The sequence below is a fragment of the Asterias amurensis genome, chromosome 11 (assembly GCF_032118995.1).
Source record: "Asterias amurensis chromosome 11, ASM3211899v1".
Taxonomy (NCBI): Eukaryota; Metazoa; Echinodermata; class Asteroidea; order Forcipulatida; family Asteriidae; genus Asterias; species Asterias amurensis.
Window position 1 is genome coordinate 20,827,060 of NC_092658.1, and position 23,108 is coordinate 20,850,167.

At 40.9% G+C, this 23,108-nt stretch overlaps 1 protein-coding gene across 6 annotated transcripts in view; it reads right to left on the reverse strand.

The window, feature by feature from the left end:
* LOC139943736 (regulatory-associated protein of mTOR-like) overlaps nucleotides 1-23,108 on the reverse strand; it is a 62,703-nt gene that overhangs the window by 24,864 nt on the left and 14,731 nt on the right. The window contains exons 6-18 of one of the 6 annotated variants that reach the window (XM_071940508.1): nucleotides 22,800-22,978; nucleotides 20,362-20,421; nucleotides 19,256-19,356; nucleotides 18,095-18,239; nucleotides 16,922-17,096; nucleotides 15,731-15,814; nucleotides 14,306-14,416; nucleotides 12,344-12,418; nucleotides 10,324-10,389; nucleotides 9,446-9,637; nucleotides 7,710-7,853; nucleotides 6,447-6,579; nucleotides 2,003-2,128 (exon numbers count right to left, since the gene is read on the reverse strand). In XM_071940508.1, coding sequence (XP_071796609.1) covers nucleotides 2,003-2,128; nucleotides 6,447-6,579; nucleotides 7,710-7,853; nucleotides 9,446-9,637; nucleotides 10,324-10,389; nucleotides 12,344-12,418; nucleotides 14,306-14,416; nucleotides 15,731-15,814; nucleotides 16,922-17,096; nucleotides 18,095-18,239; nucleotides 19,256-19,356; nucleotides 20,362-20,421; nucleotides 22,800-22,978 — 1,591 coding nt within the window. Of the gene's footprint in view, nucleotides 1-2,002; nucleotides 2,132-6,410; nucleotides 6,580-7,709; nucleotides 7,854-9,445; nucleotides 9,638-10,323; nucleotides 10,390-12,343; nucleotides 12,419-14,305; nucleotides 14,417-15,730; nucleotides 15,815-16,921; nucleotides 17,097-18,094; nucleotides 18,240-19,255; nucleotides 19,357-20,361; nucleotides 20,422-22,799; nucleotides 22,979-23,108 lie in introns of all 6 variants that reach the window. The other 5 variants (XM_071940507.1, XM_071940506.1, XM_071940505.1 and 2 more) reach the window with 5 other exon arrangements.

A 23,108-nucleotide genomic window follows, 5' to 3' on the forward strand; every position in this document is an offset into this window, starting at 1 on the left:
GAGGGCTTGATTCCTCAAAGCACTAAGATTCATCTTGATATGAATTGGCAAATTCATCGGAATCGATTGTTTTGTGATATCAAACTTTGCTTTGCAGTTAAGTACAGGCCTCGTAATAATCCATGGCATCCACAGCAATTGCCGTGGTGCCCTATGCTTTTGCTGTAGAGCCCTCTGCAAGGTTCCACTAGTGTTCATAGGTTTTGGAGGTACGTCGGCCGGTCCAACACGTCAGAGCCAATGAACAGCTCTCCCTGGGCAGCTACACCCACAATTTACATACACGATGAACATAGCAGAGGTTTCCTTTATCCTGATTCATTACAGCAGGGTGAATATTCATGTATGGGCCTCTGCGATGACGAAACACCTGAACCTTACCCGCGCTATTCAAAGGCGAATGAATAGACTGTGTGCTCGTGACACACCAAGTAACACAAAGAGTTTCCTCTGTTAAAAACAGTGCAGGACTGTCTCAACATACATTGGCTGTTTACTCGGTTTGTCACGAGCACACCGTCTATCCATTCACCTTTGAATAGCGCGGGTAAGCTTACCAGGTGTATGCATGAATACTCACCCTGTAAATGACTTACAATAAAGGAACCTTGTGCAACGTTTGTCGTGTATGTAAATTGTGGGTGCAGCTACCCAGGGAGAGCTGTTCATTGGCTCTGACGTGGTCGACCGGCCGATGTACCTCCAAAACCTATGAACACTAATACAATTTAAATTTTTCTCCTCGAAGTGCCCCTAATCGGAGGACAATTGCTGTTCCCCTTCAAACGTGAAGTCCAAGACCTTTATGTACATTACAACCCCCCTTCTCAAGATTAATCTTAGCTCTTTGTGAAATTGACTCCATGTTGTGTTTCTGTATCCAAATCCATTTATGCTGCTTGTCTCTTTGCACCTGATCATAGAAGTTGTTGTTACATGTAGTTTGTATTAGTTAGAGAACATTACACGTTTAGAAAATCAGAAGAAAATCAACTACAAGAGGGAAGTTAGCAACATGTTAGTGGCAGAGCCTTTTAAAAGGCAGACTTTCAGAGTCGTAAAACATCACTTATTTAAACCCAAAGATGGCCGTCTTATCGACTATTTTAGGCATAGTGTTTTTTTTATATGGGATCCTTTTTCTCAGAGACAGTTGTGGCAAGACTTAATCAGAATAAAAATGTGTCAGTGTTAACCCTCCTACTATTACCACCATTTTCCAGCGAGTTGACCAACCACTTGAGAACCATAAAACTGCAAATGGAGGTGGCACAACTGCACAAAGCAATCTTTGTAATGTATGTGTGTAATGCATTTTAACAGCAAGTGATATATCATTCTAAACCATATGACAGTGCATGGTCATGATGTTCGGACATAGAAGGGGCATTTACAACGTGATGACATTTTGCAGGATGGCATAGTTAATGTATCCTCCAAAACCAGTGGATGATATTGATCGGTCTGACAGTAGGAGGGTTAATCCATGTACACTTGTTTTGAAGAAGACAAGATGGCAACAGTGCAAAAGAAGGCAGGACATCTTCAAGAGCAAAGAAACTCATGAAAATAGGATAAGAAATGTTCACTTGATCCTTGTTGATACTGGAAATGATCCTTCACAAAATGCTAGAACAGGGCAAAATTTCATGGCATTGCTCACTGAAGCAAACAAACAGTAATATGCTTGTGATTTTGTTCACAGAACTCAGGAAAGAACTGAGTATACAGTGTTATCACGCATTGCTGTATATGGGAAAAACCAAAGTTAATATGTTTTATCCTTGACGCAAATTTAACATCTTATAAGATAAGCATTGCCATGAAAATTTAGCAGAGATGAGAAAAAGAGGTGAACAAGAGCAGCTCCCAAACTCTGGGCAGAAAACTAAAAATAAGGCAATAAATGAAAACTACAACATGTCCACTCCTTCTAGACGGTATAATGGCTGACAATGTTTGCAGGAAGGTGGTTTTTAAGGAGTGAGAGATGAGCATATACCATTGACGGCTTGCTGGAGGTTCCCCATGCTTGTAGAGTGAGGTAGCTGTTGAGTGGATCGCCTGCCGGAGCTAGGAGCCTGCTGTAGCGACATTCTCCGATTGGGAAGAGCCTGGCCTGGGTTAGCTACTGGACAACACAGGGACACACATGCACACATTTTAACCCTCAAACTTTTGTAAACTTACAATATACAATGTATCTATACAGTCGGGTTTAGAATCACGCAGAGACCACATAGGCAATGGCCTAGGAGGACCATCCCGCTGGTCTTGTGTTTTTCACTTAAATACACTGGACACTATTGGTAATTGTCAAAGACTAGCCTTCACAGTTGGTGTATCTCAACATATGCATAAAATAACAAACCTGTGAAAATTAGAGCTCAATCGGTCATCAAAGTTGCGAGATAATAATGAAAGAAAAAAACACCAGGCCTGATACTTCATGGAGGCAACGAAGGCAATTGCCTCCGTGGCCCCTGGTAATTGCCTTGGTGCCCTTGAAATGCTACAGTACAAATTTACAATTTCCACATAGGGTGCCCTTTACCAAGGAGAAAATACCTTGGTGCCCTTGCCCTTTTAAAAACGAAGCATACAGGCCTGAAACACTCTTGTCACACGAAGTTGTGTGCTTTCAGATGCTTGATTTCAAGACCTCAAATTCTAAGTCTGAGGTCTCGAAATCAAATTCGTGGAAAATTACTTCTTTCTCGAAAACTACATTACTTCAGAGGGAGCCGTTTCTCACAATGTTTTATACTATTAACCTCTCCCCATTACTCGTAATCAAGAAAGGTTTTATGATAATAATTATTTTGAGTAATTATCAATAGTGTCCACTGCCTTTAAATAACGAAAGGAGTATCATCCCCAAAACTGAAGGTAGTTAGGCGATGTTTTCCAATGAAATTTGAAAAAAATTGGTTGTAATTTTGTTCAGAGAAGAAAGCACATCAAGTGTAGTTATATCTCAAATCCCGGCCGTGACACTTGTGTCCCTGAGCAAGACACTTAACTATTATTGCTTCTCTCCACCCAGGGGTAAATGGGTACCTGTGAGGGCAGAGATGGTTTTGGGATTGATTTAGTCGAGAAGCACATACTATTTGTTGCACGGGGCTGTATACTCCCCAGGGAGCTGAGATGGTTTAAGGAGTGAATTAAGGCCCAGTGACCAGGGGTAATATCTTGAAGCGCTTTGAGACACCCGTAGGGAGTGAAAAAGCGCTATATAAAAACTCATTATTATTATTATTATTATTATCTCTATTTGTCAATAATTGACGTCAATAATTGTACGGTTTTGTTTTTATTAATTTTGTACAAATTCATGGAAACACACATAGAAATGAATTATGAAATTACCAAAAGCAATGTGTGAGAAACCAAAATGAAATGACTTATAATTGTAATGAATTATAATTACATGATTGTTAGTGGTTCTAGTACACCATCTCAAACGAAATAAAATAATAAACAAGAACTGAAATTAAAATAATTAAGATTCATAATTCAAAAAATAAATAATAAAAGAAAAAACCAGTCCATGAACCAGCAACAAAAACATTCTTGATGCTTTTACCGAGGGATAACACTATGAATAATGCAATAGGAATTTTTATATAGAGCCAACAGCTGTGTATAGACAATGCCCTGCGATATGTAACATAAAACACATAAAGGAAGTGGGCATGGGCAGGAGTGTATATTGGGAGGGGTACAAGTATGGGTTAAAGTGGGTATATGGGTATGGGCCAGAAGGGTAAATGGGGAGGGGTAACAAGGAGGTAGTGAAGTGGGTATGGGTAAGGCCACTGGGTAAGGATTGGAAGTGGGTATGGGCAGGAGGGTATATGTGGCGGGGTAACAATGGAATGCGGGTATGGGTAAGGACAGAAAGCAGGTACGGGCAGGAGCCCATGGATGGGGTATATGGGGAGGGGTACATGTAAAAAGGAGGTAGTGAAGCGGGTATGGGTAAGGCCATTTGGGTATGGGTTGGAAGTGGGTATGGGCAGGAGGGTATATGTGGCGGGGTAACAATGGAATGCGGGTATGGGTAAGGACAGAAAGCAGGTATGGGCAGGAGCCCATGGATGGGGTATATGGGGGAGGGGTAACAAGGAGGGAGTGAAGTGGGTATGGGCAAGGCCATTTGGGTAAGGGTTGGAAGTGGATATGGGCAGGAGGCAGGAGGGTATATGTGGCGGGGTAACAATGGAATGCGGGTATGGATAAGGACAGAAAGCAGGTACGGGCAGGAGCCCATGGATGGGGTATATGGGGAGGGGTACATGTAACAAGGAGGTAGTGAAGCGGGTATGGGTAAGGCCATTTGGGTATGGGTTGGAAGTTGGTTTGGGCAGGAGGGTATATGGGGGAGGGGTAACAAGGAGGGAGTGAAGCGGGTATGGGTAAGGCCATTTGGGTATGGGTTGGAAGTGGGTATGGGCAGGAGGGTATATGTGGCGGGGTAACAATGGAATGCGGGTATGGGTAAGGACAGAAAGCAGGTATGGGCAGGAGCCCATGGATGGGGTATATGGGGGAGGGGTAACAAGGAGGGAGTGAAGTGGGTATGGGCAAGGCCATTTGGGTAAGGGTTGGAAGTGGGTATGGGCAGGAGGCAGGAGGGTATATATGGCGGGGTAACAATGGAATGCGGGTATGGGTAAGGACAGAAAGCAGGTATGGACAGGAGCCCATGGATGGGGTATATGGGGGAGGGGTAACAAGGAGGGAGTGAAGCGGGTATGGGCAAGGCCATTTGGGTAAGGGTTGGAAGTGGATATGGGCAGGAGGCAGGAGGGTATATGTGGCGGGGTAACAATGGAATGCGGGTATGGATAAGGACAGAAAGCAGGTACGGGCAGGAGCCCATGGATGGGGTATATGGGGGAGGGGTACATGTAACAAGGAGGTAGTGAAGCGGGTATGGGTAAGGCCATTTGGGTATGGGTTGGAAGTTGGTTTGGGCAGGAGGGTATATGGGGGAGGGGTAACAAGGAGGGAGTGAAGCGGGTATGGGTAAGGCCATTTGGGTATGGGTTGGAAGTGGGTATGGGCAGGAGGGTATATGGGGAGGGGTAACAAGGAGGTAGTGAAGTGGGTATGGGTAAGGCCATTTGGGTAAGGGTTGGAAGAGGGTGTCGGCAGGAGGGTATATGTGGCGGGGTAACAATGGTATGGGTAAGGACAGAAAGCAGGTATGGGCAGGAGCCCATGGATGGGGTATATGGGGGAGGGGTAACAAGGAGGGAGTAAAGTGGGTATCGGTAGGAGCCAGGGGGAAGAGTGAGGAAAGGTGTGACAAAGGAAGGAAAAGGGAAAGGTGAGGTGATGCAAAACAATATGGCGGGTAGGAGGAAAAGGAGTTGGGAACACTTTTATACCAAAAGCGATGAACATAACAATCTACAGATGGCCAGGAATCGATTTAGAGCATGGACAAAAAGACCATGCTGTCTTGGCGTACATCCTCGGGCAAGGTGGTAAAACTATACAGAAAGAAATACAACTCTGTCTCTCTAGATTGTATCAATAACTGGTAATCAATTATGATTTTTTTTTTGAGACTGCACTCATTTGGTGTAGGCAGTGCACAAGGCTTCCCCTGGCACCCACGGCAAATGCAGTTGTGCCCTGTGCATGGTTCCAGTACACATTTACATTTGTCTCCAAGAGGTGCCCTTTACACGAGGGAAATTGCTGTGCTCTAACAAGAGCAAAGTTTAAGACCCGTTCAGCAATATGCTTAAGTTCCTGCCCATCTATAGATTATTAAATATGTGAATGCCGAGACACAAGACATTAGCACAACACAATAAGAATATTTAAGCCCTCGGATGAATGGTGTCAGCCAGGTCTGTTCTAGCTCGTAAGGTCGCGTTAGCTTTGTTTGTTCGTTTGTCCCGTTCCCAAGGCAAACCCAGGACCCAATTTTATAGAGCTGCTTAGGCACAAAAGTAGCTAAGCACAACAACAATTTGCTTATCAGAATAAGGTTACCAGTTAAAATACAATGTGACATGCACAATCTGAGACTGGTGTCCTGCTTATTTTTGTTAAGCTGGAAAGTTGTAAGCATTTTTTGTTGCTTATGAAGCTCTATGAACTTGGGCCCAAGTCTGGGTCACAGTAGATGATGGTCAAGTCTAATTGCATGAATCTCCAACTGTGTCCCGATTTGGACTTAAACCCAAGTACAAAAAAGGGGGGTCTGTCAGATGCACAACATGATCAATCCCAATTGAAGAACTTCCCCAAAGATATCCCATCACCCACAACAACCGCAACAACAGTAACAACAACAACAACACCAATAAAAACCACAACAACAACAACAACAAACAGCAAACAAAACACAAACACCAGACAAAGACAAATGCAATGTTTGACAATACCATTGGGTCCAATGTCGTGAACTACCATCCACCCACCGGTCGTAATGCCCGCCCCCACTGGGGTCATGTTGTCATCGGCTCGCTGGTCCTCCTCTAGGATCTGTCTGGCGATGGAGGCGAACTGCGTCTCAAACTGCTTGATCAGCTGGTATAGCGCCACCACGAGTTGCTGTTGAGAGAGGAATAATAGTGATAGTAAAACAATCACTGTTATTGACCCCTTGCCACACGTCACATGCGGCGACTGATGCCACGCTCACCATGTCGGTGGTCAATAGGTTTACGTGTAAACGCCACGTCGCCTAAAATGCGCACTTCTCCGATTAACACACGTTGACATTGACCACCGAAATGGCACATTCAAGATTATTCTGATGATGACGTCAGGTGAATTGGGTCAAAACAGGCATGTCAGTGCAAAAATGTTGTATCTCCTGAAAAATAGCTCACACTTGACATGTGAGGTTTTGTGTGTCTCACTTAAAACAGCCAGGATGTACAACAAAACAAGAAGCGCTTTGGAAAAAAAACCTAGAAAATAAAATACAGTTTTTAGACGTGGGAATAAAAACTCCAACTAAGTGAAACCAGCATAGCTGGCCAAGATCATCAAATTCATTCCTGATTATACATTTAATACTACAAAGTAGAACTTTCCAGCCGGGAGAGGCAGCTGAAAACTACTGATGTTTCAGATCTTTGATCTTAAATTCTTGGTTCATTTGAGACATTACTTTGGTTCTCCAGTGTTTTAGATTATATTCATAAATACCTCAGACAGTTTCGCTATTGCTATTGGTGGAGAGCGCATCACATGGGTGTGTATAAACCTTCGTTCATGACCAGTAAAAAGTGTTGAAACATGGGCGTGACACGCGAGCTTGCACCTGTGCTTATAAGACAGTTTCTTCATTCCTATTGGTCGAGAGCAACGGTCGAGACAGTTGATGTGTTGATGTTTTTTGACCAAAAAGGTATTTATGAATGGGAATCAAAGTGTGTTGAATCGGTTTTCAACTAGTGGTTTAAACCCGCCGAGGCCTGGTTCTTGTTAATTTACCTTCAGTAAAAATATCAAGAACCAGGCCTCGTTGGGATTAAACCACTAGTTGAAAACCTCTTCACCACACATTGATTCCCTTATTATGAAACACTTTCACATGGGATGGGAGGGTGGGTCAAAACAAATTCAGAAAAAGATTTTGTTTTGTTTTATTTTGACTATTCTGAATGGCCCAAAGGTTCATATTCATTCATGAATATTCACAACCTGAAGCATAAACCAATGAATATTCATACCTCTCTGACAATAAAACTTCCATCCTGCACGACGTTTATGAGTGTCATTCCTACGTTGTGATCAATATTAATGGCGTGATCCGTCCTCTCTGTTGTCCCAGTTCCAATGAAAGTTCCAAGAGCTATCACTGCTGACGCTCGCACCTGGTAGAAAAGGCGGGAAGAAAATACAACTTTTGTTTTAGTTATTGATCCTCTGTTTAAGGACACTGGACACTATTGGTAATTGTCAAACACCAGTCTTCTCAACATATGTATAGAATAACAAACCTGTGAAAATTGAGCTCAATTGGTCATCGAAGTTGCGAGATAATAACTGAAGAAAAAACACCCTTGTAACACGAAGTTGTGTGCTTTCAGATGCTTGATTTTGGGGCCTCAAAATCTAATTCTGAGGTCTCAAAATCAAGTTCGTGGAAAATTACTTCTTTCTCGAAAACCACGATACTTCAGAGGGAGCTGTTTCTCACAATGTTTTATACTATCAACAGCTCTCCATTGCTCGCTACCAAGTAAGTTTTAATGTTAACAATTATTTTGAGTAATTACCAATAGTGTCCAGTGCCCTTTAAAGGGTGTGCGAAACATTGGTAAGAGTAAAAATATGTTCACATATTTGCACACAACTTATGTACATGGTATAAAATTTGTCATTGTGGTAAACTCCCTTTGAAATATTTTTCCTTGAAGTGAAATAAATTTTGAGTAATGCGTAAAACAGATGAAGGTTTTATTCCACTTCTTTCTTGCGACTTATAATTGCGTTTTGTACACATGCAAGGGCTCCAGCATGGTGAGCATTGAAATAGTGATGCCATTGAAATAATAACAAAACTGGCTTCTTATAGCACCCATGTCCGTCACTCAATGACGCTCTTGGCGCTGTAACATACAGTATTTCCTGCCAGATGTGGGACTATGCTTGAATTATGAGATCTAGTCCTTTTATAGCACCAAGTACTGTTTTACAAGGTGCTGCAGATCATTTGCTGCCAATCAGAAATCCGGGCAAACCCCTCGCTTTTCGATAAGTGCACTGGGTTCTTTTATGTGCGCTACACAACACACAGGACCAATGGCTTTTTGTCCCATCCAAAGATGAAGCATCGTGGTTTAGTGTCTTGCTCAAGGACACTGGTGTCACGACTCTTGAACCCACACTCTGCTGAAAACCAGAGCTGGAGTCGGTTGTTCTAAACCGCTAGGCTATGACACCCCAAGTGTTAGAGATTATTTAAATGTACAAATTTCAAAGCAGAACAATTTTTTAAAGGAAGTGTTCTAAACCGCTAGGCTATGATACCCCTTGTGTTAAAGATTATTTAAATGTACAAATTTCAAAGCAGAACAATTTTTTAAAGGAAGTGTTCTAAACCGCTAGGCTATGACACCCCACGTGTTAGAGATTATTTAAATGTACAAATTTCAAAGCAGAACAATTTTTAAAAGGAAGTGTGCCTTGGATCGGACCAGTTCGTCTATAAAAAGCGTTTGTAACCGTTTGTTATTAAATGCATATGGTTGGAAAGATGTTTTAAAAGTAGAATACAATGATCCACACAAATTTGCCTCGAAATTGCGTGGTTTTCCAAATACTGTGCGAACTAACACGGTCGGCCATTTATGGGAGTCAAAACAACATCTTTCCACTCATACGCATTTTATAACAAACGGTTACAAACGCTTTTCAAAGACCAACTTGACCGATTCGGGGCAACATGTTTCTTTAAACTTACCTCTGGTAGCTGATCACTAAGTAGTTGATACAGCTTCTCATGTGCACTGTCCCTGACGCCACACCACCGTGCCGAGTCAAATGATGTCCAGACCCTGGCCAGACACAGCGCCAACCACTGCCTGAGGAGAGGGTGTTGGTCATGGAGTTGCTCCAGGCAGATGGCGATCACGTTACCCTGGAGGGCTGCTTCCTGTAAAGCAAGAATCCAAACTTTAGAGAAAAATTTTTTTCCCCATTTCTTCGACTGGGAGCCGTTGGTCCCGTGTGTTCTGTAATGCACATAAAGAACCCAGTTCACTTATCAAAAAGAGAAGGGGTTCGCCTTGTAGTTCCTGGTTTGATTGGCAGCATATTGCGCCACAGCACCTTGTAAACCATTACATTGTGCTATGTAGTAATAATAATATCAAAGTCTTATATAGCGCACATATCTACCAAACAAGGTACTCAAGGCGCTGAGTATGTACAAACTTTCAGAAAGATAGGTTACTGCAGAGATGAATTCTGAGACCCAATTGTTTAGCACCTTATGAGGGTTTACAAGGTGCTACGGCGCATACAGCAGCCACAGCCAGGAACCCTGGGGCAAACCCCTTCTCTTTTCGAAAAGTGTACTGGGTTCTTTTACATGCGTTACACAACCCATGGGACCAACGGCTTTACGTCCCATCCGAAGGACAAGCAATGGTTAAGTGTCTTGCTGAAGGACACAAGTGTCACGGCTGGGGATTCAAACCCACACTCTGCTGATCAGAAACACCAGAGTTTGAATTCGGTGCTCTTAACCGCTCGGCCACGACACTTCCATGTAAAAGGAGTAGGAGTGGATTCCAATTACCAAAAGTATAAAATCCTGTTTAAATATAATATTTTTACCTGTCCATTTTGATAGTCTTCTACAATCATTGCCAAAACAAAGGCTGCCATTGTTCTGTGCTCAGCCTGTATGGAAGGTGGACAATGGAGAAACAATAATTAGTATAAGACAGTTCTTTTTAAGTGAAGAGGGTTATGTCACAGAGAGGCTCCCTTTGCACTAGAGAGAGCAATACTGTTTGTCCATTGGGTCATGCACAGGCCTAAATGTAGCCTGAACATCCGACGTCATTCTTTGAGGCTCATGAACAACGCCAGAGACCGCCCTCAAAAATTGCAAAACCGGCGTGTAGATTGACCTCTGACCTCGCTCATTTCACATAAAACATACGCAGTCAAATTCCATTGCGGACTTGAGAGCAGTGACTGTTTTGGCATCTATGTCACTGCACGTATCCAATGATATCATTGTATCCAATGGAATCACTGGATCTAGCGGCAGCGACCTGCGGGACCAGTCTAGCGTAAATGTTGCATGCCCAAAAATTTCACTACACACTAACGCATTTATAGACCGTATCGAATAACCCCTTTGTTGGTATGAAAGTTGCCATCTTGTAGGGCATACTGTATGCGTGTATAAACGCTTACACAGGCATGAGAATGGGTGATGATAAAAAAACAGGAAAAAAAATTCAGTTGATCGGAAATGTCAATATTCCATGATTTTTGTGTGCGTAGCACACAACACGACCGCTTAAGGGCCCTGGGAGCTCTGGGTATTTTAGAAGCTCTGTGGTGGTCTCTAATGCATTTCTGACACCTATTTTTCCAGGTAGAAGTGAGCTACTTTTGTGTGATTTTTCCTTTTTTTAATGTTTAATAATAGGTTTAAGGGAAAATAAGGAATGTAAAGCTTAAGCAATTCAAACAATTTTGGGTTCGCCTGCGATTTTGTAACAATTCCGGAAAAAGAAAGACAAAAAAAAATAATAGTAATAATATTTTAATTTTTCTGACGATCTTATCCCTTATTTCTGCCCTTGAAAATGCTTTTTTTCTCACCAACAACCATTTTTATAGGTTCTTGATTTGAAATTCGGTTGTGTAAAAGAAATTCTTTTGCAATTAAATGTTTGTGATTTTAACAATCCGTCGGCGACGCACATTTTAAAATATATCTGGCGAGAGCGATGTGTTTTTGAGAAAGAGGTTGTTATTCAGCATAGGGTATAACTGGAACGAGGTTGAGATTAGACCCCAACATAGAAATAGAACCAATGAAGAAAGCACGTCGTCCGGACGTACAGTGTGTTCGCTGGTTCCCAATATATCTTTCACTGGTTGTGAGGCAATAACAGGTACCAGTTTACCATGGCCTGCCGGCGATCTCAGATTCGTGCCGCGCCGCTCATTGGTTCATGTACAAACCTGCACGTACACAGTACACAGTACACATGGTGCAAACACGTGCATTGTTTTTTCAGTAGACTTTCAAAAGTCTCCACACGTGTTATCTTTGCTGCAGCAGCAAGCGCATTACACGCAAACATTATTGAACCGTACCACTATAAACGAAGCAAGGAATGAGGCGAGTTTATACATCTGTCGCTGCTGCTGCATGCATGCGCGATGCCAGGAAGACCGCAAGCCGTAAACTGGGCCAGTTGCTGGACGGCAATTTATTGTTTAGTTCTTAGGTGCCGTTTTTTTCATGAACGCCGTACGTATGGATCCGCGATAATAACAATTACAAAGGTAAACTGACATTGTCTGACTAGAGAAGAGGGATTAGAGAAATCCAAATGTATACCCCCAAAAACCTACCCCCCGAATTTTATAGCAAATTCACATCGAACTCGGAGACCACAATTTTGAAAGGAAAAAAAACGGAATTCCGGTTTAAACCGGAAGATTCTCATGCCTGCTTACATCAACGAAGCACGCAGCGTTCCCGGCTTAATTTCTATGGCACATGCACGCACATCCCAATGCACAGGCTCATAGACGCCATGCTGTAGGGCAGATAATTGAGTAGTGACATCATATTCAGTACGGTCAATATAGTTTGAATACTCACTGGCATATATGGGTCAGCTAGAACAGACAGGAAGTACTTGTGGCCGTTGTCCTTTACAAGATCAGCCTTGCAAGACTGAAAACATAAATAGATATAGATATACTGTTTAGATATAGATATATAAATATAAACTGCGCCAATAAAGTATCTAAACACTTACAAATAGTCAGATTTATCGGAACCTGAATTAGTATGCCAAAGAATAATTATTCATTTCTATTCACCGTTAATTTCTGCACATTTTGACACATCTTATGTTGCGCTACGATGTTGTTGGGTGGATTTATGGACACTTGAGTGGCTTAAGGTCGAATTTCAAAAGTTGCAAAAGCCCCTATTCACCCCAATTCCAGAAGGGAACTCACACAAGCCTCACACACAAACATAAATAGATATAGATATACTGTTTAGATATAGATATATAAATATAAACTGCGCCAATTAAGTATCTAAACACTTACAAATAGTCAGATTTATCGGAACCTGAATTAGTATGCCAAAGAATAATTATTCATTTCTATTCACCGTTAATTTCTGCACATTTTGACACATCTTATGTTGCGCTACGATGTTGTTGGGTGGATTTATGGACACTTGAGTGGCTTAAGGTCGAATTTCAAAAGTTGCAAAAGCCCCTATTCACCCCAATTCCAGAAGGGAACTCACACAAGCCTCACACACAGACAAAATCAAGACAAAAGACACAAACTCGTTTCGTTTACTTGACCATGAAATTTATGGCCGTGTCTTTAACTCTAAAACTGCTGATATCCTGTCCTCAATACTTGGTGTGTCCTCCATCACTGTTAACGGCAAGGAGTCGTCTTCTCATACTCCAAACGAGACATCTGATCTGTCCCTGGTCAATCCCCTGCCATTTCCTGATCCGTCCTCTTTCCTGTTTGGTCAGTTGAGCCATCTTTCCTGTTATCTTGAAACACCTTTCCCTGTCTTACCATAATCAGGGATTCTGGCTCTTAACCCATTTTGTTGTATGCCTCCCATCTTTGACCCCTTTGCTTGGTTACTGACAATTATTGCTGATGTTCATCGCAACCGATTAATCCAAAACGCGACAAACAAATCATTTATTAAGGGCGGGCAAAAGAAACGCTGATCTTACTCGTCACAATACAACGATTTAGCTTGAATAGGGGCTTTTGCAACTTTTGAAATTCGACCTTAAGCCACTCAAGTGTCCATAAATCCACTAAACAACATCGTAGCGCAACACAAGATGTGTCAAAATGTGCAGAAATTAACGGTGAATAGAAATTAATAATTATTTTTTGGCATACTATTTCAGGTTCCGATATATCTGACCATTTGTAAGCGTTTAGATACTTTATTGGCGCAGTTTATATCATTTCATTAATGATACACCTCCTCAAACAAAAAAATAAAAAGATTCACAACTCCTAAAATTGTTGAGCTTAATCGATTCAACATTGCGGTTCGAAAAGTGTACAGTGGACCGCAAGGCTCAAGGCCAGCAAATTAAGCATGAGACCAGGTAACCCAGTATTGTGTTTTTCATTTAAATAATACCTCAATATGTAATTACAAAACTATGTTTGAATGTTGACTTTTTACAAATCCTTCAATTATGTTAAGGGGTGATGCATAACTAAAGATTTTGAGATTAATTTTCTTCTTATTCAAATAAAAAACAGTGTACTTGTTCAACTGTGTTTCCTCATTTTGATTCTGCTCTTGTGAAAAAACAAATTCTGGTCCAGTTTAATTTGTGGTAGACAAGTCCTAGTGCCTTCCCCCTAAATTTGAGATCTGAACATGATTGCATTTTTCTTAAGAATTCCAGGATGTACATAAAACAATAATATTACAAGTCAAAAACATTTAGAGAATAAACTACTAACTCACTCTCTGGCAACAAATAACCTAGAGAGACAGGAAAAAATGCAACGAAACAACTCAATAATATGACTGATTAAAGCTTACCCTATCAACAGCTAGAATCTTTGCCCATATGAAGACCAGAAGAGGTCTAAGCTCCCGGGCTGAACTCTGAAGAAGCTTCAAGACGTAGGGGAAGATACCTACAGATAGCGCCTTTAAGTATATCAAAGAACAAAAATAACAATGATGAAAGTAGGAGTCTCAGCATCAATAGTCAGATTGCACTAAGCGTCATCCACCGCCGTGTTTGATGAAATGTGTACGCGCGCAAGCCTATCATTGGCTAAAGAGCTGTGCGTAAAAATTTGCTTTAAGGTTGGAAAATTCCATATTTTTTCGGACTGGAAGGTCGTATGATCATGATTATTATTTTATTTAAAATGTTGAGATTTGCTTGTTGGGATAATATGATTAACTAAAAAATTTAATTTACTCGATATTCCTCAGTGGGTCACATTTATGCACTTATTCATTATCATCAAATATAGCAGTTGATGGCGCTTTAAATATAGGGGTATTTCAAGTGTTAATTGGGTTTGTTTGTTGCACTTTATCCAACAGTAATAAGAGCTTCATAACATCACAAGGCCGAACGGCCAATTCAAGATGAGGGCTTCACCTAACTGATCTAGCCCGTTGACCCAAATCAACTACCTACTCCTGGGGCAGAAACAGGATTACCCACTTCAGTCTGTAAGGATGTTGACATGGGTATCATCCACAAGGAGTCTGGCTGAAAGAGCAGAATTCACTACACTAAAGGCCAAGCCTTACTGCAGCGATAACAAAATGATGACGATGCAAAGAGAACGCATTCGTTTGGTTGAAATGCTCCACGCAGAATGCGTACAGGCTCATTCAACCAATCGAGGGCCTGCATTTTTATCATTCTAGTTTTCGTTCTCGTTATCAGGAGCTGTGTGATTGGGCCTTTAGAGCAAAAACAAAAAATGACTAGCTACTTATAAATCATTGTTGATTGCTTTCATGCCAATCTTTTAGACTATTAAAAACGTTTGACCTACTTGGATGTCATCCACTAGGAGCCTGGCTGGTAGAGCAGAATGCACTACCTTCCCTGCTTTTTAACAGAGTATATATGGTTAGATGCCTTGCTCAAGGGAACAAGTTTCACGTCTGAGATTCAAGCCCAAACCTCTGCTTCTGAAAACACCAGAGCTTGGGTCCAGTGAACTGGACCGCCAGCCTCGACACGCCATAACTTTGGAAACTTTATTGCCTAAACCCTGGTTCATACTTCCTGCGAATGCGAAGCGAATGTTGACATCAAAAACTTCGCAACGAATATTCGCAGCAGTTCAGCTCTGCTCAACTCACTTGCGACTATCTCTGCTGAAGGATAGTCGTGACGTCAAATTCACGTCCAATTCGCTTCGCGTTAGCATTCGCAGGAAGTATGAACCGGCCTTTACTCAATACTCTAAGGCAACTACAGCCAAGACTTACCAAGCTAACAGCCCATGGTCCAAGGTCTAGAAATCTCCCTAGTAGATCCAAAGCTCGTAACCTGTGAACTTGACTAAGCAGCACCTGTAGTCAATAATACAATTCATGAAAACTTTTAATCTCGTAAAATAAAATCATGGTCAGACTATCACGAAATACATGTGGGGCTGGCTCACTGGTGATGTGTAGTGTGTATGAAAAAGCGTGGCTGCTTCCGAGTGCTTCTGCTCTATGGTCGGAAGCAGCCATGCTTTTCCATGCACAAATACACTTCACTTGCTCAGTTTGTTTGTATTGTATACCCACTACGAGTCACGCGGCTCCGGTCCCGAATAAGCCATTTGCGTGTTAGATTTGAATATTGTCTGGTACAATGCATGCTTGATCACAAGTCACCACTTAAATTGAATTGCTCACACTATCGAGATAGTTGCTTTGTCAGATGATTCGGGGCAAGCTTTTGCGTAGTTACGTAAGAGACGGTGAACACCCATACACAGTTCTGAATGGATGTGTATGGCACAATGGTACTGGGGTTTGCTCATCTGGGGGGTTGATATGCAAAAGCTAGCACGAACCACTTGACATAGCAACTGTCTCTCTAGTCAGAGGAATTTAAATGTAAGCGTAACATTTTGACTATAGACGATGTAACCTATGTTTATATTCAAACCCGCCTCTGTTGACAAAACACTGTACACGTCATTATTTGCCTGACAAAAAGACGCGTACTCATGGTAAGATTGCATGTTCTTTCTAGCTGGCTGCCAAAACACAAAGGTTTTGCCCGACGGTATGCGCGCAAATCATGTTATGGTTTTTGAGTGACGTCAGAGGTCACATCGTCTATAGCGAGTCATTGTACCAGACTTTACTCAAACCTAACCCGCAAATAGCTTATTGCGTCTATTAGGTGGCAATGCGTACAACAGAATTCTGCCAGGAAAGCTACGGTGAACATTGTCATACAATTGGGCCCTGACTAATATTTTATTATTTTTATTAATTGGTTTATTGTTAAAAACACATTGCAGCCAAAGGCTGAATTACATGCAATTTACTAAGAAGAAAAATACAATATTAAAACTCAGGCAGTCTGAGACAAAGTTTTACAAGAAGCGCACTATATATAAGACTAACAGTCCTTAAAACAAGATAATGAAAAAATTATTTATTAAATTAATAACTAACCTGTAATACAATCGGGAGTTGTTCTGGTGGTTCTCGCTTCTTCGAACCCATGGTGAGCCAGACTTGGAAGGCTGTAAGCTGCTCAGCGAAGAACGGACTATGGACGTACTCCTCTCCCTTCAGTAAACCGGGGAGCTGGGCAAGACACACATCTAGGGCTAGGTCCCATGCTTGCCTGTCAAGAAAATGAAAACAAAAACCGATTGAAAACTCACATCTAAGATTAAATAAATCATTCAATCTTGCACCGTAACCCGCGAGACGTTGGCTCCACGAATTTTCCTTTCCACTCTTGCCAAACTTGCGCTCTCTGATGTTCGAGGTAGAAGGTGCTGTTCGTGATGATACCATTTTCCCACCTCTTCTTATTAGACTATTTCTCTAGTTTCTCAAAGGTTGTATGCACACTACAGATGTGCAGACTGAGTAAACTAGCAATACTTTGGGAAATATTGAGAATTGTGCAAGTTTAATTTTTGTTGTTGAAAAATCAAAACAGTTTTTAAGTTTTCAGAATTTGGGTCCAAACAGTTTGGTGCTTTTAATGTTTTATCAACATAATGGTCAAATCTCAGAATTTGGGTCAACAGTATTTTGGTAATTGCATGTTCAAATGATAAAGAACAGACCACTGCAGAAATTAACTTGATGAAGATTGGGTAAATTGGCCATAGTTTCCAATATAGTGAGAATTTTTCTGTAAAAAAAAAAATTGTGAAATTTGTGCAAAAACCTTACAGTGAATTTAAAGTATACATTCTCGTTGAAGGAACACGTTGCCTTGGATCGGTCGTGTTGGTCTTTGAAAGGTGTTTGTAATAAAATGCATAATATGATTAGAAAGATATTTTAAAAGTAGTAGAATATAATGATCTACATAAGTATCACTCGAAATTGGGTGGTTTTCCTTTTACCTTGTCGACTAATACGGTCGGCCATTTACGGGAGTCAAATCTTTTACTACCATAAATGGCCGACAGTGTTAGTTCGCAAAGTAAAAGGAAAACCACGCAATTTCAAGGCAAATTTATGTGGATCATTGTATTCTACTTTTAAATCATCTTTCTAACCATATGCATTTTATAACAAACAGTTACAAACGTTTTTCAAAGACCAACTCGACCGATCCAAGGCAACATGTCCCTCCAATTGTTCTCATTGTTGAAAGCTTACCACATTGTGTGCTGGTAGGTTGGAGGTAGTCTAGGGCTGGAGAGTGGTTTACAGTTGAACGACCTCATGATCCTCTCTGCTAGAAGGAAATTACGGTACAGGCTGGCGACGAGGAGGTCCTGTCTGAAGAGTTTCTGGAAAAGTTCTGGAATAAAAAACATGCATGGATTGAATTATACGCTATCCAATCGGTTTTTTGTTGGTGTTCACTCAACCATGCTTTAGACATTTGACACGGTGCGGCCATCTTCATTTTTCCCCGTTGATATCAATGTTACCAAAGAGAGGCTGAAAGAACAAAATAGTCTGGTTCCTATTTGCATAATTATTATTAGCATTCATTATTGTTATTTGATACAAGGAACATGAACAAGCATGGAGGCATGGAGACATGGAGGCAGCATGATAAAGGTTTATAGGCATCCGGGCCCAACAATTGCCACAGAAGATGGTAATGATGGTACTTAACTGTTAGACAATATAGGAGGCTTGACTATGTACTGCAAAGTTGCATACACTATAAGATAACATCATGCAGGCTGATAGGGATTAAGAAAGCATTTGTGATGTGATCAGCCTAAAAGAGTTGTTTCAATAGGTGCGTTCGGCTAGCTTCCCTGGGTCGACCCATGTACGTCCGAAATAGCTTTGGCTCACCCGGGTCAGCCACCAGTGCCCTGCTTGTTGAGTGGGTCATTTGGGGCTGGCCCGAGGTGCATGGCGTCACTACGAGAGGGAGAGTGTGATTGTTCGATTAGCTCTTGTCAGGGGCTCACCCGAGTGAGCACTGCGGGGTCGACCCAGGGAAGCTTATCAAACACACCCAATGAAATGTCAATTTGGAGATTCAAGCCAAATCAGGACAACAGGGATAACATTCTTTTTGTTAAATAAAATGCCCAAATATTTCATACTTTATGTTGGCAGCTTCCCTTCTGATTAATAACATTTAACAAAAGGTAAATTTGTAAGGACAAATTGCTAATGTATTTTAAATAAACATCTGGACTTTTAACCCCTTTTTCTCAGTTTTATCTCTTGGTGTTTCTACTTTCACAACTTTTGAACCAAAAATGCCAAAGGTTGTATCAACATGGGGGTTAACAGTAGTAAAGCATAGATTATGCTCTCTTCAAATGTATAAATGTTTGGATATGTTACCTCTAGGCAGGACATTCCATGCTATTGTATCAGTGACTGCTGTGAAGATCCAATTCAGCTCCCCTAGTGGTGTCCTCCTATCATTTAGTCTACCTGGTAACCTGAAAATAATATATAGGATTTAAGGCATTGCATGGTGAGGTATCAATATATATTTGGTTTGCCGTAACACCATCTACTTGCCAGGTAGAGTTTGTTCTTAGAGAACAGTCATGCTTAATTCTACTACCGCGGAGTAGATTGTTCGGGTTTTCGGGAGACTTCTCAGTTCTGAAAAGAACTGTCCTGCTTATTAACTATTACCTGGGCGTGTGGTCTAAAAATAAGCTGGGACTACATGTACTACTTTAGCTTATAGGATCGTAATTAACTGTACTACCACAGTAATTAACTGTACTACCTTATAAGGGTTTACAGTTCTTGGGTTGGTCTCAACGTTTCAACTAGCTTGCTCTAGTCATCGTCAGTCACCTGACGATGACTAGAGCAAGCTAGTCGAAACCAAATATATACTGAAAATAATAATCACATCAAAGTCTTATATAGCACATGTATCTACCAAATAAGGTACTAAAGGCACGGAGTATATACAAACTTTCAGAAAGATAGGTTATTGCAGTGATGAATTCTGAGACCCAATTATGTAGCACCTTATAAGGGTTTACAATGTGCTACGGGGCATTCAGCAGCCACAGCCAGGAACACCGGGGCGAACCCCTTCTCTTTTCGATAAGTGCACTGGGTTCTTTTACATGCATTACACAACACATGGGACCAACAGCTTTACGTCCAATCCAAAGGACGAATCAATGGTTTTAAAAGTGTCTTGCTTAAGGACACAAGTGTCATGGCTGAGTAAAAGGAGGTTAAAAGTCCAGTTGTTTATTGAAAATACATTAGCAGTGTCACAGCTGGGGATTCGAACTTCGTTACTTCAGAGGGAGCCGTTTCTCACAATATTTTATACTATCAACAGCTCCCCATTACTCATTACCAAGTAAGTTTTTATGCTAATAATTATTTTGAGTAATTACCAATAGTGTCCACTGCCTTTAACTTGGAGAAAGTTTAAAATTCTGATTACAGCGAGTGAGACTGCTACTTACTTATCTACAAGTTCTATCGTTACACCTGGAACAAGCTCACTGCTTTTCTGGAAACAAAACCTGCAATGAGAGAACATTGACAACATTCCTGATCTGTACTTCCAAAGGAGAAGGGCGAGTGTAGTGATTATTTCAAAGCTTGGCCGAGAGACAGTTCTTAGAACTAATGCAATAGATGTCATGCATTATTGCATTGATTTTTGTTTTTTGCTTTGTCCCAATTTACTGTATTTTGACAGGATCAGGGTGTTTTCTAAGCTCAATATTAAACTTATTTGGTATAAGTATTAATGTCTTTGAGTATCAATGTCTTTGTTCAGGGTGCCAGACATAAGCAATTTAACCTTTTACTGTCGTCTAGCAAGGGATAACACTCAAATATGATATGCTAACCATCCAACAACAATGTGTCATTTTTATTGCAGCATTGTGTGTTTTGCGTGTGGCACAATGGTGCAGATGAAGATGCACATATCCCACGTGTGTGTAGCCTTTTGTCAAGACCTTCGTGGCTTGCACAGCTTCATAGAACCACGGTCCCAAGCGACTGGAACAGGAGACCACACACGGGAGGTGGCAAAGCCACGAGGGCCTTTTCCAACTTGTTTGCGGTTTCTTTCAATCTCGACTTTTGCAAAGTCCAAACCAATCAGAAGTGACGGGGGGTTAGCGGTTCAGCATACATTAATGCAAGTTTCATACTCTATGAATAATTCATCAACAAAACCGCAAAACAAGTTGGAAAAGGCCCTCGTGGCTTTGCCACTTGCGTGTGGTCTACAAAGCTGTCCAAGCCACGAAGGCCTTGACAAAAGCCTAATGTGTGTGCTGTTGATAGACAGTCACTATTACGATTTGCAGGCCTTATCAATCGTTCTATTGCCAAACAAAGTTTGAGGGTTTAAACAAATATTGTGAACATCTTTAAATCAATGTAAACAAAATAACCCTTCACACCTTGTTAGCTTTCAATGTTTGTTTTTTTCAAATGTTGTAAACAAAATCTACTCGTCTGAAAGATTATCTTGTTTAAATGGATCGCTCTATTTCCCCAGAGAATATAACCTTTGGCAACATTGCTGTAATAAATATCCACGTGTCAACTGTAAGATATCAGGGACCTCTCCTTTGGAATAACATTCGATCTTCGTGCCCATTAAAGGAACACGTTGCCTTGGATCGGTCGAGTTGGTCTTTGAAAAGCGTTTGTAACCGTTTTTTATAAAATGCATATGGGTAGAAAGATGTTGTAAAAGTAGAATACAATAATCCACACAAACATGCATCGAAATTGCGTGGTTTTCCTTTTACCTTGTCGACTAACACGTCGGCCATTTATGGGGGTCAAAATTTTGACTCCCATAAATGGCCGACCATGTTAGTTCGCACAGTAGAAGGAAAACCACGCAATTTCGAGGCAAACTTGTGTGGATCATTGTATTCTACTTTTAAAACATCTTTCCAACCATATGCATTGTATAAAAAAAAACGGTTACAAACGCTTTTGTTTTGACCAACTCGTCCCGATCCAAGGCAACGTGTTCCTTTAACTTCAATTAGAGTTTGTAAGAAGTACTGCAAAAAGCAACGTCTTCTTAATATAGTTAACAATAACTAGGAGCTTCATGAACTTTTACTTTTACTTTTACTTTCACTTTTAGCTTTATGAACTTTTACTTTTACTTTTAAAAATTGTATTTCTTGACTTGTCAGGTTATGAACAATTATTAAATTAATTTATTCAATAAATAAACCACATATTGAATATTGCTTATTTATCTATTTTCATAACTCATGATTGTAACTTATTATTTATATGTATTCTTTTTGTAGAGGCCAGACCCTGTACAAGCCTATAGGCTTCCTGTCTGCGACCTCCACATATTGTTATTAAGTTCTATAATTAGTTTTCCCTTACATTGTACATGTACAAATGGTATGGAAACAAACCCTGAAACCTGAATCCTGAAACAACAGCTGAACTTCAACTTGAACTGTTGACTCAAGAAAGGCATCAAACTTTTACAGGAAATTTGGCCTACAACTTCAATCAAACAATGGATTGTTTCATTTATAAGGCAACGATCCATCAGTTGAAAAAAAAAACATCCTTGTTTAGTGCGCTTTCAGATGCCTGAGACAGGCTTCATGCCTGAAGCCTATCTCAGATTCAATTATTTTTGTGAAAAATTACCCCTTACTCTTGAACTACATCAAAGGGGCTCATTTCTAACACTGTTTTTCAATATCAACAGCTCTCAAGTGTTCTGTACCAAGAAGAATTAGCAAAAGTACACCCTTTCTTATAACTGAATTCATGTTTCACCAAGGAGTGCCCCTTGGTTCACGAAAGGTGAATCAAAAACGCCTCAATAAACAGTGAATTCCTCTTCAAAATACTCTTGTAAGACATAAATACCAACAATGTTTATTCTTACCATCTTAGCGCTATTTTAATGGGCGTAGATAGACATGCTGTGAAGAGGTCGGCTGGAAGACTGGGATTCATGGGCAGCTGCTCGCTGGGGCCACAAGACGCTAGCTGGATGCAGTTCTTGGCCGAGGGAGGAAGGGGTGCTTGTGACCTTGACAGGGTGTGTGAATTCATGGACGCTAGCTAAAAGAAGCAGGAAGTAAATCAATACTTGGTATTTATGATGTCAGGCTTTGAATTTGGTTCTTAAAGGCGGCACAGAAATTTTCCTCTGGTAAGGGCCACTTCTATATTGGAAAAAATTTCTATCAAA